General features: G+C 45.7%; 1 protein-coding gene across 1 annotated transcript; it reads left to right on the forward strand.

The window, feature by feature from the left end:
• The first annotated feature begins 9,277 nt into the window (after window positions 1-9,277).
• Kcne4 (potassium voltage-gated channel subfamily E regulatory subunit 4) lies at window positions 9,278-10,466 on the forward strand. Its single transcript, NM_212526.1, has 2 exons — window positions 9,278-9,327; window positions 9,888-10,466. Exon 2 carries the CDS (start codon window positions 9,914-9,916, stop codon window positions 10,424-10,426), a length of 513 nt encoding a protein of 170 aa, NP_997691.1. The 5' UTR covers window positions 9,278-9,327; window positions 9,888-9,913; the 3' UTR covers window positions 10,427-10,466.
• Window positions 10,467-13,003: the final 2,537 nt, after the last annotated feature.

The following is a 13,003-nucleotide window of genomic DNA, read 5'->3' on the forward strand; positions in this document are numbered from 1 at the left end:
AAGTGTTAAGGATTATGCTGGGTCAATTTGGCATGATGAAAATACTCCAGAGTTAGTAACGATGCTGACATAATATTATGAATCAATTAGAAACTATTACTTTATGTCATTTATAATGGGAAGCTTAATCATGTAAAGACTGGATGTCAATTTAGAATGCGAAGTCTATCAAGCATATGGTGTTGATAAGGACTCATGTACTAGCTAATGAGGAATACTTAGCAGGCACTGGACCATGTGCAAAGTACGCATGCAGCATTCCATGAAACTCTGACAGTTTCAATCAAGACACCGGTTACACAATTGACATCACATTGTCAAGTACATTGCTCAGTGCTGGCGAGTGGTGGAGGATAAAAGGGGTCCAGGCATTGGTATGGGAGCCTGTCCTATTCCTCATCACCATGGGATGCTATGCTTTACCCACGCCTGGCCTAGGGCAATCCTCATTAAAGAAACAGGTTCAATTTACTCTCTCACTTCTAAAAAAATGCTTTTTTCCCCCTTTGGATAGTCTTCTGTGTACCTCGCTGGCCTTGAACTCATATGTAGCTCAGAATGACCTTGGGTTTCTGATCCACCAGTTTCCAATTTCTGAGGTTAGGGTTTATAGTTGTGTGCAAGCCTGACATATGCTTTTTTAAAATACACACACACACACACACACACACACACACACACACACACACACACAGATAGATAGATACAGACAGACACAGATGCACACAGGCAGACATACAGAAACATACTCAGGCACACATAGAAACACAGACACAAACACAGAAAAAACACACAGATACACACAGACACTCAGACACACACACAGACACAGAAACACTCTCTCTCTCTCTCTCTCTCTCTCTCTCTCTCTCTCTCTCTCTCTCCCTCCTTTCCCAGAGAGTTTCTTTAAACATCCAGGCTTCCTGTTAGTCATATAGGCTGAGCTTGGGGGCTTCCATACTAGGCTATCACTAATGCTCGAGGAATTCCCTGTGACCCTGCTCTGGGCACACACAGACCTATAGCACACACTTAATAGTGTGACCCATTGTCTTTCCAAGAGGAAGCCATAATTGATTCTTCAGCCATGAAGCTAGGATCTGACAAAGCTCCAGGCTTGTGTTCTGTGACATTTGTATTTTTTGCTTTTGCCTTATTTTCCTTCTGTCTCCACTGTGTTGATCTGACCATTTAAGTTTGTTGGCTCTCTATTGGCTTAGGTCTTAAGACAAATATACTTTTAAAAAGTGAATCTGTCAATCAGTGGATGAACAGGTATAGCTCAAACAAATATAGCTGTCATGCACAATGAGGCACGGTACAAGGAGTTAGGTGGGTTTGGGTAGAATTTGGAGAATATTAACCCTGAGATACTTAGCCCTGAGTTTACCTGACTAATGACTGATGACAGCATTTCCTGTATCCTCAGGAGATCCTGTCACACTGTGGTGCATTCATCTCTGCTCACCCTCTCACTGCCTGCTCTACACCAGCGTCTCAGATATCATTTTCTTGCATGTGTGCTGTGGAGGGTGATTTCTTGAGGTCAGAATGTGTTTACTTTCTAGCATGGCCCTGGCTATTGGCCGTAACTTTCTAGTATCCCTGCCCCCCTTTCTCCTCGAATATGTGATGTTTCACAATTATTTCCTTGCCTGAAGATCCACCTTTGGCATGAGCAGGTCCCAGGGTGACCTGACAGGTCAAGACAGACTGAATGATTCTGCATGGTGAGTTTCCTGGAGGAGGATTCCATTCTTTCTGACAGCTAGGATGATTGGAAAATACATGTGTGGAGAGATAGAGACTCTTCAGACTATCGGTATAGTTCAGTGACTCAGAACTTGCTTAATATGTATGTTTGCATGTATGTGTATGTGTGCATGTGTGTATGTTTGCATTTGTGCACATGAATGTATGTGTGTATTTGTGTATATGTGCATACTCGTGTGTGCATGTATATGTATGTATGTATATATGCATGTCTGTGTTATTGTGTGTATGTATATGTGTGCACATATGTATATGCATGTGTGCACATAAATGTATGTGTACATTTGTGTGTATGCATATGTCTATGTGTGTGTGTGCATGTGTATATCTTTTTCTTTCATCTCTCTCTCTCTCTCTTTCTCGTGTGTGTATTTGTGTGTGTGTATATCTTCAAATAAGAATTAAAAAAAAACAGCATTTTTTTCATGGCCTGCTTGCCTTGGGCTGGCCCATGTGTTGAGTCTCAGCTGTCTCTAGAGTCACTGGATGGAGAAAGGTGATGGGAACTGGCTGTAACAGGAAGCAGATTCCTGAAGAAAGGGAGATCCCCACTTCCTGCTAGCCATAGTTTAGTCTGTTTTGCAGAAGCCCAGCACAAGTTGTGCAAAGCTCTTAAATCCACTGAGTCCCTTCTCAGAGCAAGACACTGTTGGAAAATTCAAGAATTAGAGCCAAATTGATCTTGGTTTTGATTTGGTTCCTGTTCAATTGTCTGAGACCTAGAAGGTTTTAAGGAGTCTTTTAAAAGCTTCAAAACACTTAAAAAAAAAAAAACCAAAACACAAAAAAACAGTCAGCTTTGTTCTCAGCTGGAATCCTTGAAGCTCTTCATCAGTATCCTTCCTCTCTCTCTCCAGCCTGACCTCTTCGTTAACTGGGACCAGAGGAAGTGACTAGCAACTGTGGAGCACTGTGTGTCCCAGAAAGGGAGTATATGTCTGGTAGCCTTTCAGTAGGAGGTGGGACATCTGATCCCAGTTCCATGGCTTCCATAGCTTCCTGCTATGTGACCCCGACATGTGACCCTTTAGGTTTCATGGTTCGATAAGCATATAACATGCTCATTGTCTTCATCAGCCTCTTGTAAAAATCAGCTAAGAAGCTAAGAGAAGAGCTTCTAGCATGTTCTTCTTGCTATTTAGCTAACAAGCAATTCTTCAGCTCACTGTGGCCAGGTGCCGCTGTAGGTGTTGGGAATGAAACAGCAATAGTTTTCTGTTCTCAAGTTTAAATTTAAATCAGCTAATGCATGGGGCTTCCAAGAAGGATCTTTTCATGTCCTCCTTCACTGTTTCTGATGGCGAGAGGAGATACATGCTATGTGCTTGGTACCAGTCCAAGCTGTGATGCACGTGATGGCTAGGATGACGAAGTAGGGTCTGCAGAGCGTCCCCTCACAGCAGCCTTGGCTTTGAGTCCCACCACTCCTCAGGCTTGTCCTCTAGAGTCATCACTTCCTCGTCCTGTGATGAAATCTGGGGCAGATCCTATAACTTTTCTAGTCACTCTTGTCGGGATCGAGAGGATGACTCAATGATTTAAGAGCACTAGTTGCTCTTCCTGAAGACTGACTGGATTCCCAGCACCTGTTGGTACTATGGGGCGTGGAGACAGGAGGATTGCTGAAGCTTACTTGATCTGATGGGGTGGGAATTTGCAGTGCTTCAGCTGTTTTGGGGTTGTTTACCCACACTCAGGTAAGTAACCCTGTGCTCTACAAGAAAGGCCAATGAACTCCTTAGTCTCATCAAGCTGACTCCGATGCAGTTCTGTTTTAGTCTGTCATTGTTGCCTACCTGGGGATAATGGTTGTTTGTTCATGCCTTCCTATTGAGAGTTAATTCAATCCTGTCTTATAGCTATAAGATTTGTTTTATTTATTTTTAAATGTGTGTGTGTGTGTGTGTGTGTGTGTGTGTGTGTGTGTGTGTGTGTATGCTGAAGTGCATTTGTGTGCTTGTGGGCATGCGAACATAAGTGCAAGTATAAAAGGTTGGAGGAAGTGTTAGATTCCTTGCAGCTAGCTGCAGTAGAGGGGCAGTTGTGAGTCTTCTGATGCAGGTTCTGGGAACTGAACCTGGTTCTTCTTCGAGAACAGTCAGTTCTCTTAACTACTGAGCCATTTTTCCAGCCCCTCCTTAAAAGGTTTTCATGGGGCTTAAATAGGAGAACATTTAAGAAGTGCTTAGAGCAATTCCTGGTACATTGTAGGCATTAACCAAGTATTTGTTAAGTAAATGCCAGGCAAAGTTTAAACATTAGTAAATGTGAGCTAGTAACAGCTTTAAACTGTCATGAGTTGTGGGTTCTTTCCTCCTACCCATCTCTGGATGATGTCTAAGATGCCCAGGTCATAGCATCATTCTCCTGAGCATAGCTGTTGTTAGAGGGAGGGCCTGGAGGTCATACTACATACCCGGAAGATACCCAGTCCTGTCCCTGCCTTATTCCAAGTGCTAGGAATGTTGAGAGCCATGCATCTGGGGAGGGTGACTAAGCGATGACCCACCTCTAGAATTCCCAGATAAAGCTTCTCAGAAAGAGCTTCTGGAAGAGCAGAAGCAGTGGTGGGCACAGGGGATTCTGTTCTGCAGAACTCTGTCAGATCTACAGCCCAGCCTGCTCAGGAGTGGGAGAGCCTGGTGGAGGATGGGACAGTGCTGAGGATCTTGGCACAATTTACGATCCTTTTATTGGCATGCCTGCCTCTTGACATGCTTGCGGGTGGCTAAAAGGAAAACAGAGAAATTATGCAATGGAGCCGGTCACGTAGCATGGGCGAGAAAGAGCTGGGTCAGATCTCTGCCCTCTGTGCTGATGTTTAATCCGATGAGATCCATGGCTCTGCTGTTATCCCAGCATGGACTTTGTTTAGTAACAGGAGCTGTTAACATAATTTCAGAGATGTGTGGCCAGGGACTCTTGGGTCATTTGGTGAAAATGACGTCACTAGGAAATGAAAGTACTCAAATACTCAAAGCTCTAGAGAAAGTGTGTGTCAGGATGAGTCAGGGGGGGAGAGAAAAGAGAGAAAACAACACACCACGTGAAAACACGAAGACCACAGATAAGCTGTGTATGTAGGCTAAAGGGAAACTGTTGTCCTTGGGGGTCACATGGATATAGGACAAAGGGATTACTGTTTCACCGATTTCTTTCGAGAATATTCTAAGGAGATATATCTTCTAATGCTGAGAATAGCATGAACTTCAGAAAAAAATTGTAACGGAATACTTATGTCTGAGTATTTAGGCATACAAGACCCCAGAGACTAAATACCATGGTCTCATTTTCTACCCTCTCTGAATTACTTTTTTGTTTTCTCTTCAGTGAGAAGGAGGAGAGTAGAGGCAAGCAGGCTTTGGTGTTCCGCAGGCCTGGGTTCAAACCTTGATTCTACAGGAAGAGATAGTTCAGTTGGTAAGTGCCTGCCCCTCAAGCACTAGGGCGTGAGTTTGATTCTCAGCCTTCACGTAAAATGCAGGATGCTGGGAAACACATCTGGAACGTCAAAGCTGGAGAGGTTGAGACAGGAAAGTCTCTGGACCTCACTGGTGAGCCACACTACCTCAATCAATTAGGTCAAGGTTCACGGACAAACCTTAGAAGGGCACACAACATGGCTCTCTGGTTGTCACATGCATAAGCACACATGTGCATTCATATACACATATAGACAGGTGCACACACATATACACATACACACTCTTATGCGCATTCATGTATTCATGTAGACACACACACACATGTATACATGCACAGTAGTGATTTTATCACTAACAACATGGCCTTGGGAAACTTACCTAGTCTTTGGCTTTTCGATGTCTTTTTAAATGGAATGGTTATAATATTTCACAGGATTGTGAGTTTGGTACAGAATAGACACCCACCCAGGTACTTTTTTTAAAAACAGGGTCTTACCATGTAGTTCTAGCTGGCCTGGAACTCACTATGTAGCCCAGGCTGGCCTTGAGCTTACAGAGACTCTGCCTCTCCTTTCTGAGTACTGGAGATTAATCCAGCTAAATAGCAACTGGAGAGTATCTTACGCTCATTTAAAATGCCAATTTAAAGTGGTTTAATCAGAACTGCTAGGATAAACAGTTGAGAAATAGACCTGGCCATATATATATGGCTAGTCAATTATTTTTTGAAGATTTTTTCCTAAATTTTAAATTTATGTCCATTTTTCTATGTCTGTGTGTCAGTGACCATAGAGTCCAGGAGAAGATGTCAGATCCTTTGGAGTTGAAGTCACAGGTGACTCTGAGCTGCCTGCCATGAGTGCTGGAGAGGGCTGAAGCAGTCTTTTCCACAAATGTTGCTCGGACGACTGCACTTTCACGGATTAAAAAGGTAAAACCTTGGACTGAGGAGATGGCTTAATGGCTAAAGTACTTTCTGTGAAAGCATGAAGACCTGAATTTGGGTGCCTGGTACCGATGTACAAAGCACAGATAGTGCTTGGGAGACAGATGGACAGATCCCAGGGGCTCGATGCCCAGCCGGCCTGGCCGAAACAGCAAACTTGATCCACTGAGAGACCCTGTCTCAAAAAATAAGGTGGAGAGTCAGTGAACAAGACATTTCAATGTCAACTGCTGGCCTCCATGTGCACACACACACACACACACACACACAAACACACACACACACAAACACACACACACACAAACACACACACACACAAACACACACACACACACACACACACACATCCTTTGATTCACAACCAAACAGAACACATTCCAGCAGGTCACTCAGTTCTCTCTTTATTAACACCATTTCTCACAGCCAGGCTTCTTAGAGTCTTGCTGTGAAGAAGGCCTGGGGGAGATAGGAGACAGGAGTTTGCAAGCTCTCAAATCTTAAGTTTCATTCCTAGGATAAAGGGATATTAGAAAGGAGAGACCACTGCAGAAAGTCTAGAAAAAGGTATCTGTACACCAGGAAGCTCCCAGAAGCCTTAGGTAATCCGGGGGACACCCAACCAGGACAGCAAAACACATAAACAGAGCAATGTCTCTGCCTGACAGTGCTCATTGGTTTCCTCCAATGTTTCCTAGAAAGATCTCTGCAGAGTTCAGGGCATCAGAAGTCACAGGGTCACCAGCAGGCAGTCTGCAGTTTCAAGGGTCCCTTTTTTTCCTCTGCGGCTTATGCTAATGCTTGCTCTGACAAATCCTTGGACTTGACTCCCTCTCTGCTTCTGGTTTCTTAGCCCACTGGCCTTTTTTTCTAGATTTGTTCCAGAAGCCAGGACTGTTCTTGGTTTTAGTGCCTTGGGGCGGTAGGCTCAGGCCTGGGATTGATTTTGTTTGACACTCAGCCTCTGCTTGGCTTTCTGACACCTGGCTGTCAGCTCCTGCCTCTTAGACTTGGTGACCTATTTCTCTACCTTCTCTTTCCCAGTTGGCAGCGCCTGGCCATGCCCTGGCGATGACTAATCTATCATAAGGTATGTGGGCCATACCACTATGACAAGTACCAATAGAAGTGCTTCTCATGGTCTATCCTGCTCTAATCTTCCAAATGTGCATGCTCTTGTGGATGGATGTCTGCCAGTGCTTATGTGGTGGGTGGGTGGAAAAGGTGAGGTCTACCATGTTGCCGTAGAGTTTTGAATTGTCAGAGTGGTGAACACAGCTGTACCGGTAAGAGCGAACTTTTCTGGCATGAATGACCTTGGTGTTGGGATCAATGGCAGATGACAGCTGGAGATTTTCGGGGTGAGCATCAGGTGTGTAGTCCAGTGTCATGGATTCCTAGTCCAACTCTTTTCCCAGGATGCCTGTCAGAATCCATGACAGGCGCAAAGCCGGACTCACAACGACAGTGCTTGCGTCTGGACCATACGTGCTGTATACAGTCGGAGGGAAGTTTTCATGCTTCTCCATGGTGTCAGCTCCCTGACAGTAGACCACCAATGATGCTGCCTTTAAAGCTGTCATGCATGCCAGCCCTGCTGCAGCCCCTCCATTGATTGGAGGCTCCTGGAGGTAAAGGGCTCCCTGCCAGTTTCCTTGGATTAGAATGACAGCCCTTTAGAGTAAGCATCCCAGCGAGCAAGTGACTTGGCAACCAAACCCCTGGTGTCTCTTCTGATGTCACACATAGCAGCCTGTTTTGACGTTATGGTGGCTCGCTGAGAGAATACCTGCTTCTCCCAGGATCTGCCTGAGATACATAGAGATGTGTGACAGGCTTGTGTGGGGCTTTAGAGGCACCGTCACGTGTGGTAGAATGGAGCAAAACCTGCTCTCAATAGCTCTCGCCAGCACATTTTCACTTCGTACGGATCACTAGAGAAGCTGAAGATTTTGGTTGTCATACAGAATCATTGTAGCCCAGGCTGACGCTGAACTCGGACTCTCCTTGCTTTGCCTCCCCATTGCTCCATTACTGATGTCCACCAATCCCTGAACAGAGTCTGAAAGATCCCAAACGAGACTATAAAGAATGTATTTCCGAGCTTAGTGTGGAAGGCAAGCAAGAATCTTTGCGTTTTTAAAGGGCTACCCTGCACCAGCCAGCCTTGCATTCTAGGGTAGTTCAGCTGAAACAAACTCAAAACTCATCAAGTTCTTAGCGCTTTACTCAATGACCAAACCTGCCCCTCACTAGCCAACAATTTTACTGCAGCCATATTGGGAAGGTTAAGGGAGGGTTTATCAAATCCGCCCAATTAGTGGAAGAACTGACAACGGAAGCAATTGTTTCTTGACTGTAAATTCTGCCTTTGCTTCCCACTGCCTTTCATTCTAATGGCAGGATGGGATTCCCTGTGAAAATCTAGAGGTAACATATCAATCAGTTACTTCCCACAAGGGAGATGAAACATAAACTCTCCTTGTCAGTGAGAGTGGACTTTGGGGCATCCATTCAAATGCATCGTGTTTTTTTTTTTTTTTCTTTTTTCTTTTTTTTATCTTTATTAACTTGAGTATTTCTTATTTACATTTCGATTGTTATTCCCCTTCCCAGTTTCCGGGCCAACATCCCCCTAGCCCCTCCCCCTTTCCTTCTATATGGGCTTCCTCTCCCCATTTTTCCCCCATTGCTGCCTGCCCCCCAACAATCCCGTTCACTGGGGGTTCAGTCTTGGCAGGACCAAGGGCTTCCCCTTCCACTGGTGCTCTTACTAGGCTGTTCATTGCTACCTATGAGGTTGGAGCCCAGGGTCAGTCCATGTATAGTCTTTGGGTAGTGTGCAGTGTGTTTTTTTCCCTCCCCTTTTCACACATTGGTTTCCACTACCTAAAGCCTCTTGCTCTGAGCTGGGGCGGTCGGGACAGGGAGCTCCCTCCTCCTTTTCTCTTCACAGCTGCAAAGTTCAGATTGTTGAACTGCAGCGCTTTGAGTCCGCTGCTTGCTCTGCCACAGTCAACCTCTGTTGTAAATTTTCCTCCCGGAACACGTGACGATGCATTTCTTGACTATATATCCCAAGGACAGCAGCGGGGCTGTCAGAGTGCAGAGCCTGACACAGAAGAAAAACGTCCTCAGATTCAGCCGTTTAAGAGTTCCACACTTGGGACAAACTGTCAGCCTTTGGTAAGTGAGCAAGGCTCCTTCTCTTCGGAGACATGGAGGGGGGGGGTAGTTCTATTAATAGAGAAAGTTTTCTTGCCTTTTTTTTTCTTATAAGGAAACTTTGAAAGTTGAGGCTTTTGAAACAAAATGTAAAGTTTGCTTCTGTCCTGCCAGCGAGAGCATGCCTTTCAAATTTTAAGACGTTTCTTTCCCCCATGAATCCTTATATGGTCTATAATGTTTAAAGTATAGAACTAATGCATAGTTATTTTCTGAAGTGTAAATAAAGTGTATAATTTTTCTATATGTCTGTCTGTCTGCCTGTCTGCCTGTCTACCATCGATTTTTCTATCTGGTGAAAGCTTTTCTCACTTTTCCTTCTTTCCCTCCCCTCATTTCTCTTCCTTGCTCCAAGTTCTCTGAGTTAACTACTTGGCAAGACGCTTTACATCCCACTGTTCCTTTCACTCCTGTTCTTAATTACCTATTTTTGATCTATGGCAATTTCGCGAGCCATGCGCGTGCCTTCTGCCGGTCCTGTGCATCCAGGTGGAAGGTCTAACTGGTGGCTTTCTCTCCAGATCCCGGCTGGGCGAGCAGCAATTCAATGCTGAGGATGGAGCCTCTGAATAGCACACACCCGAGCGCTGCAGCTTCCAGCAGCCCCCTTGAGTCCCATGTGTCTAGTAACAGCGGTGGTAATGGCAACGAATACTTCTATATTTTGGTCGTTATGTCCTTCTATGGCATTTTCTTGATTGGAATCATGCTGGGCTACATGAAATCCAAGAGGCGGGAGAAGAAGTCCAGCCTCCTGCTGCTGTACAAAGATGAGGAGAGGCTGTGGGGGGAGGCTATGAAGCCGCTACCTATGATGTCCGGCCTGAGGTCAGGGCAGGTGCCCATGATGCTGAACATGCTTCAAGAGAGTGTGGCGCCTGCGCTGTCCTGCACCCTTTGCTCTATGGAAGGGGATAGTGTGAGCTCCGAGTCCTCCTCGCCTGACGTGCACCTCACCATCCAGGAAGAGGGGGCTGATGAGGAGCTTGAGGAGACCTCTGAGACGCCCCTCAATGAAAGCAGCGAAGGGTCTACAGAAAACATCCATCAGAATTCCTAGCATCCCCAGGCCTCTGGAGGTGGCTCCAGAAAGCTACGCTTGACAGAGGAAAGACATTTGCCAAGTGCCTGGTTTCACTTTTGCTCTGCAGCTACTGCATTGAACAGACCCAGGGCCAGACCCAGGGAAGGGAGAGACAAGACTCAGCTGGAGTCCTCGAGGTTCCTGTGGTTTGGGACTCATCACTGAAAAAGTCCCAGAGACAATAACGTGACCATTACTCCGGGGCCTGGGTGTTGGGGTCCCGGTTCAGCATCTGGCTGAATAATGTGTTGTTTTTTCACTGGAGGCCCTGGGTAACTTCTGCTGCACCGGTCTGTGCCCAGGGCTGACAACTGCCTAGGGCAGGCTGAAGGACTAGTTTTAATTTGCTAATTTTCCTAGAGCTTTGTTCTTCTAGATCTGATTGGCTGTAAGTATCTTTATTATGTGCCTATGGCATTTGGTCACAGACGGTTATATATTTCGTTTGGAGGTGGGAGAAAGCTGCAGGCAGAACCCAGATTGTTTGCACAATGCAAAGAGAGAAGGTAACTCGTATACGTGTCCGAATTAGCCTGGAGTATAAGCTATGACCTCGTTTGAGCTTTTGTCTCACCTGTGAGCTTGAACTCTGACTGTACAGCATTGCAGGTGAGCATGGCTTTCTTTACCAGTAAGCTTCCTCCTAAACAAGCCTGCATTCAGGGTTGTTCATGGTGGTCCTCCTGACCTTTATGGATTGGGTGATGGTGGGGTTACCCAAGTCCATATCATTGACAGTTCTGCTATAGTTCCTTTTCCCAGCCTAGTTTTCTGAGGCTAGAGAGTACCCATGTGGGCCTCAAAATATGGGGTTTTGTCACGTAGCTGAACTCTGGAAGGGCATACTTAGGCAGGATCATAGAGAGCTGGGATTCAAGCACTGTGCTTCCTGGTCCGAGCCCCAATGATCATCTTCTGTGAGGCCCCGGGCATGTCATCGTAAGACTGGTTGCCTTCATGAGGCTCCTGAGGCTGTGCAGCCCCAGGGGGCTGGGAGGACATCTTTAGACTCTGTGCTGTGTGATAAATCCTCCACAGCCTGGTGTGAGGAAGTTCGGAGCAAGTATTTCCCCTTTGGCCGCTTCGTCTGGAGAAAGATGTGTTGACTTAAAGGCACAGTTGGAGGCTCTGGAGATGTGTAACTGGGGAATTCAAGGCTGATCCGAGTCAGCTCTCCTTACTGTAGGTTTCCCAGGATGGGACTGAAGAAGGAGGCAGCATGGTTTCCTCTGCAGCACTCTGTGGATGGACGGATGCTAACACAGTCAGTCCGGGGGCGGGGGGCGGGGGGGAGAGAAATCTGAAGGGAGCTACTCGAGAGCATAGCAGCAGGCTTTTGTGCCCCTCGAAGACCAGAAGGAAGCAGAAAGCTTCCCAAAAGGTCAAGTTTGCCTCTAGCGAGAGCCCTTCTTAATTTTTATTTATCCTAACTCTCCCTGGATCAGAGACAAAGCAATTACTAATGTCTCCGTGAGGGGTTACCAGTACAAGGAGCTGGTTTTTCAATCAGTTTTGACACAGAGATAGAGAGGTAGTTTATGTTGGAGGCGGAAAGGGGCCCTCTGTTCACTTTAAGATTCAGAGTGTGGATCAACTCCAAAGGGGGCCGTTTAAGTTGAAAGAAGCCAAGTTAAGTTTGGCCTCTTGCCTGGAATCACTTGAATTCTGAAACTTTACTGCGACAGACATGTGCGTTGTCACATTTTCCATTGCTTAATCCTGGTTTGGTGCAAGTCTGTCTGCGCCTCTTACAAAGTGATGTATATACTTCCTTCCAACACGTCGAGTTGTAGACAATTGTCTGTTGTATTTAATGGTTTGTAATTTTCACATTTTTTTAATTTAAATAAACACATTTTCGCTGAGAAGTCACATTTCTTTGATCCTTCAACATTTATACAACATTTTCTAGTCTCTAGGCTGTTGAAAGCCATCAGCATATCTCCTCATGTCCAGGGTCAGACTTCTGCAAAGGCACATTTCTTTTGCTATAGGGTGAGTGTGTAGTATCTTTTCCATCCTTTGATCCACTTTGTAGGGATTGGAAAACAAGCTAAGGATGGTCTTACATCATCTTCTGCAAATGCCCGGGAGCTTTGGACTTGAATGTGAGTGGCTTGGCGGGTGCCACTAAGATGTCTCTCCAAATTTGGTTGCAAGAAAACATTTGATTTGCACGCTGACTTGGCAAACATCATCCACATGTGTGGCCCCGGCAGTCCAGGCTTAACGGGCAGGGTGTTGTCATCTGAACAGCAGCGTGGACTTTATGAACACAGTCAGATGCAAGGTCCATGGCTAGAGTTCTGCTTGAGCCGCCACCATCTAAGAATGATTTCTAGGTCTCTGCCTCGTAGACTTCTTGCTATTCCTCTCTCTCAATGGCCGAAACATGGGCAGCTAGGGGAGCCCAGGCAGCCTCTCCTTTGTAAGTTTATTTGCACAGTCAGAAGCGCTAAAGAAAAATGACCAAAACCTGTGACCTGTTTTCAAACCAAGCAGACAAAGGGGAAAAATATCTTGCTTTTATGTGTGTCTGTTTCTCATGAGCTT

Source organism: Rattus norvegicus, chromosome 9 (genome assembly GCF_021556685.1).
Source record: "Rattus norvegicus strain SHRSP/BbbUtx chromosome 9, alternate assembly SHRSP_T2T, whole genome shotgun sequence".
Taxonomy (NCBI): Eukaryota; Metazoa; Chordata; class Mammalia; order Rodentia; family Muridae; genus Rattus; species Rattus norvegicus.

Bases quoted from the DNA above. Each gene is read 5' to 3' on its own strand.
- Kcne4 (NM_212526.1), top strand. From the start codon at position 9,914: ATGCTGAGGATGGAGCCTCTGAATAGCACACACCCGAGCGCTGCAGCT.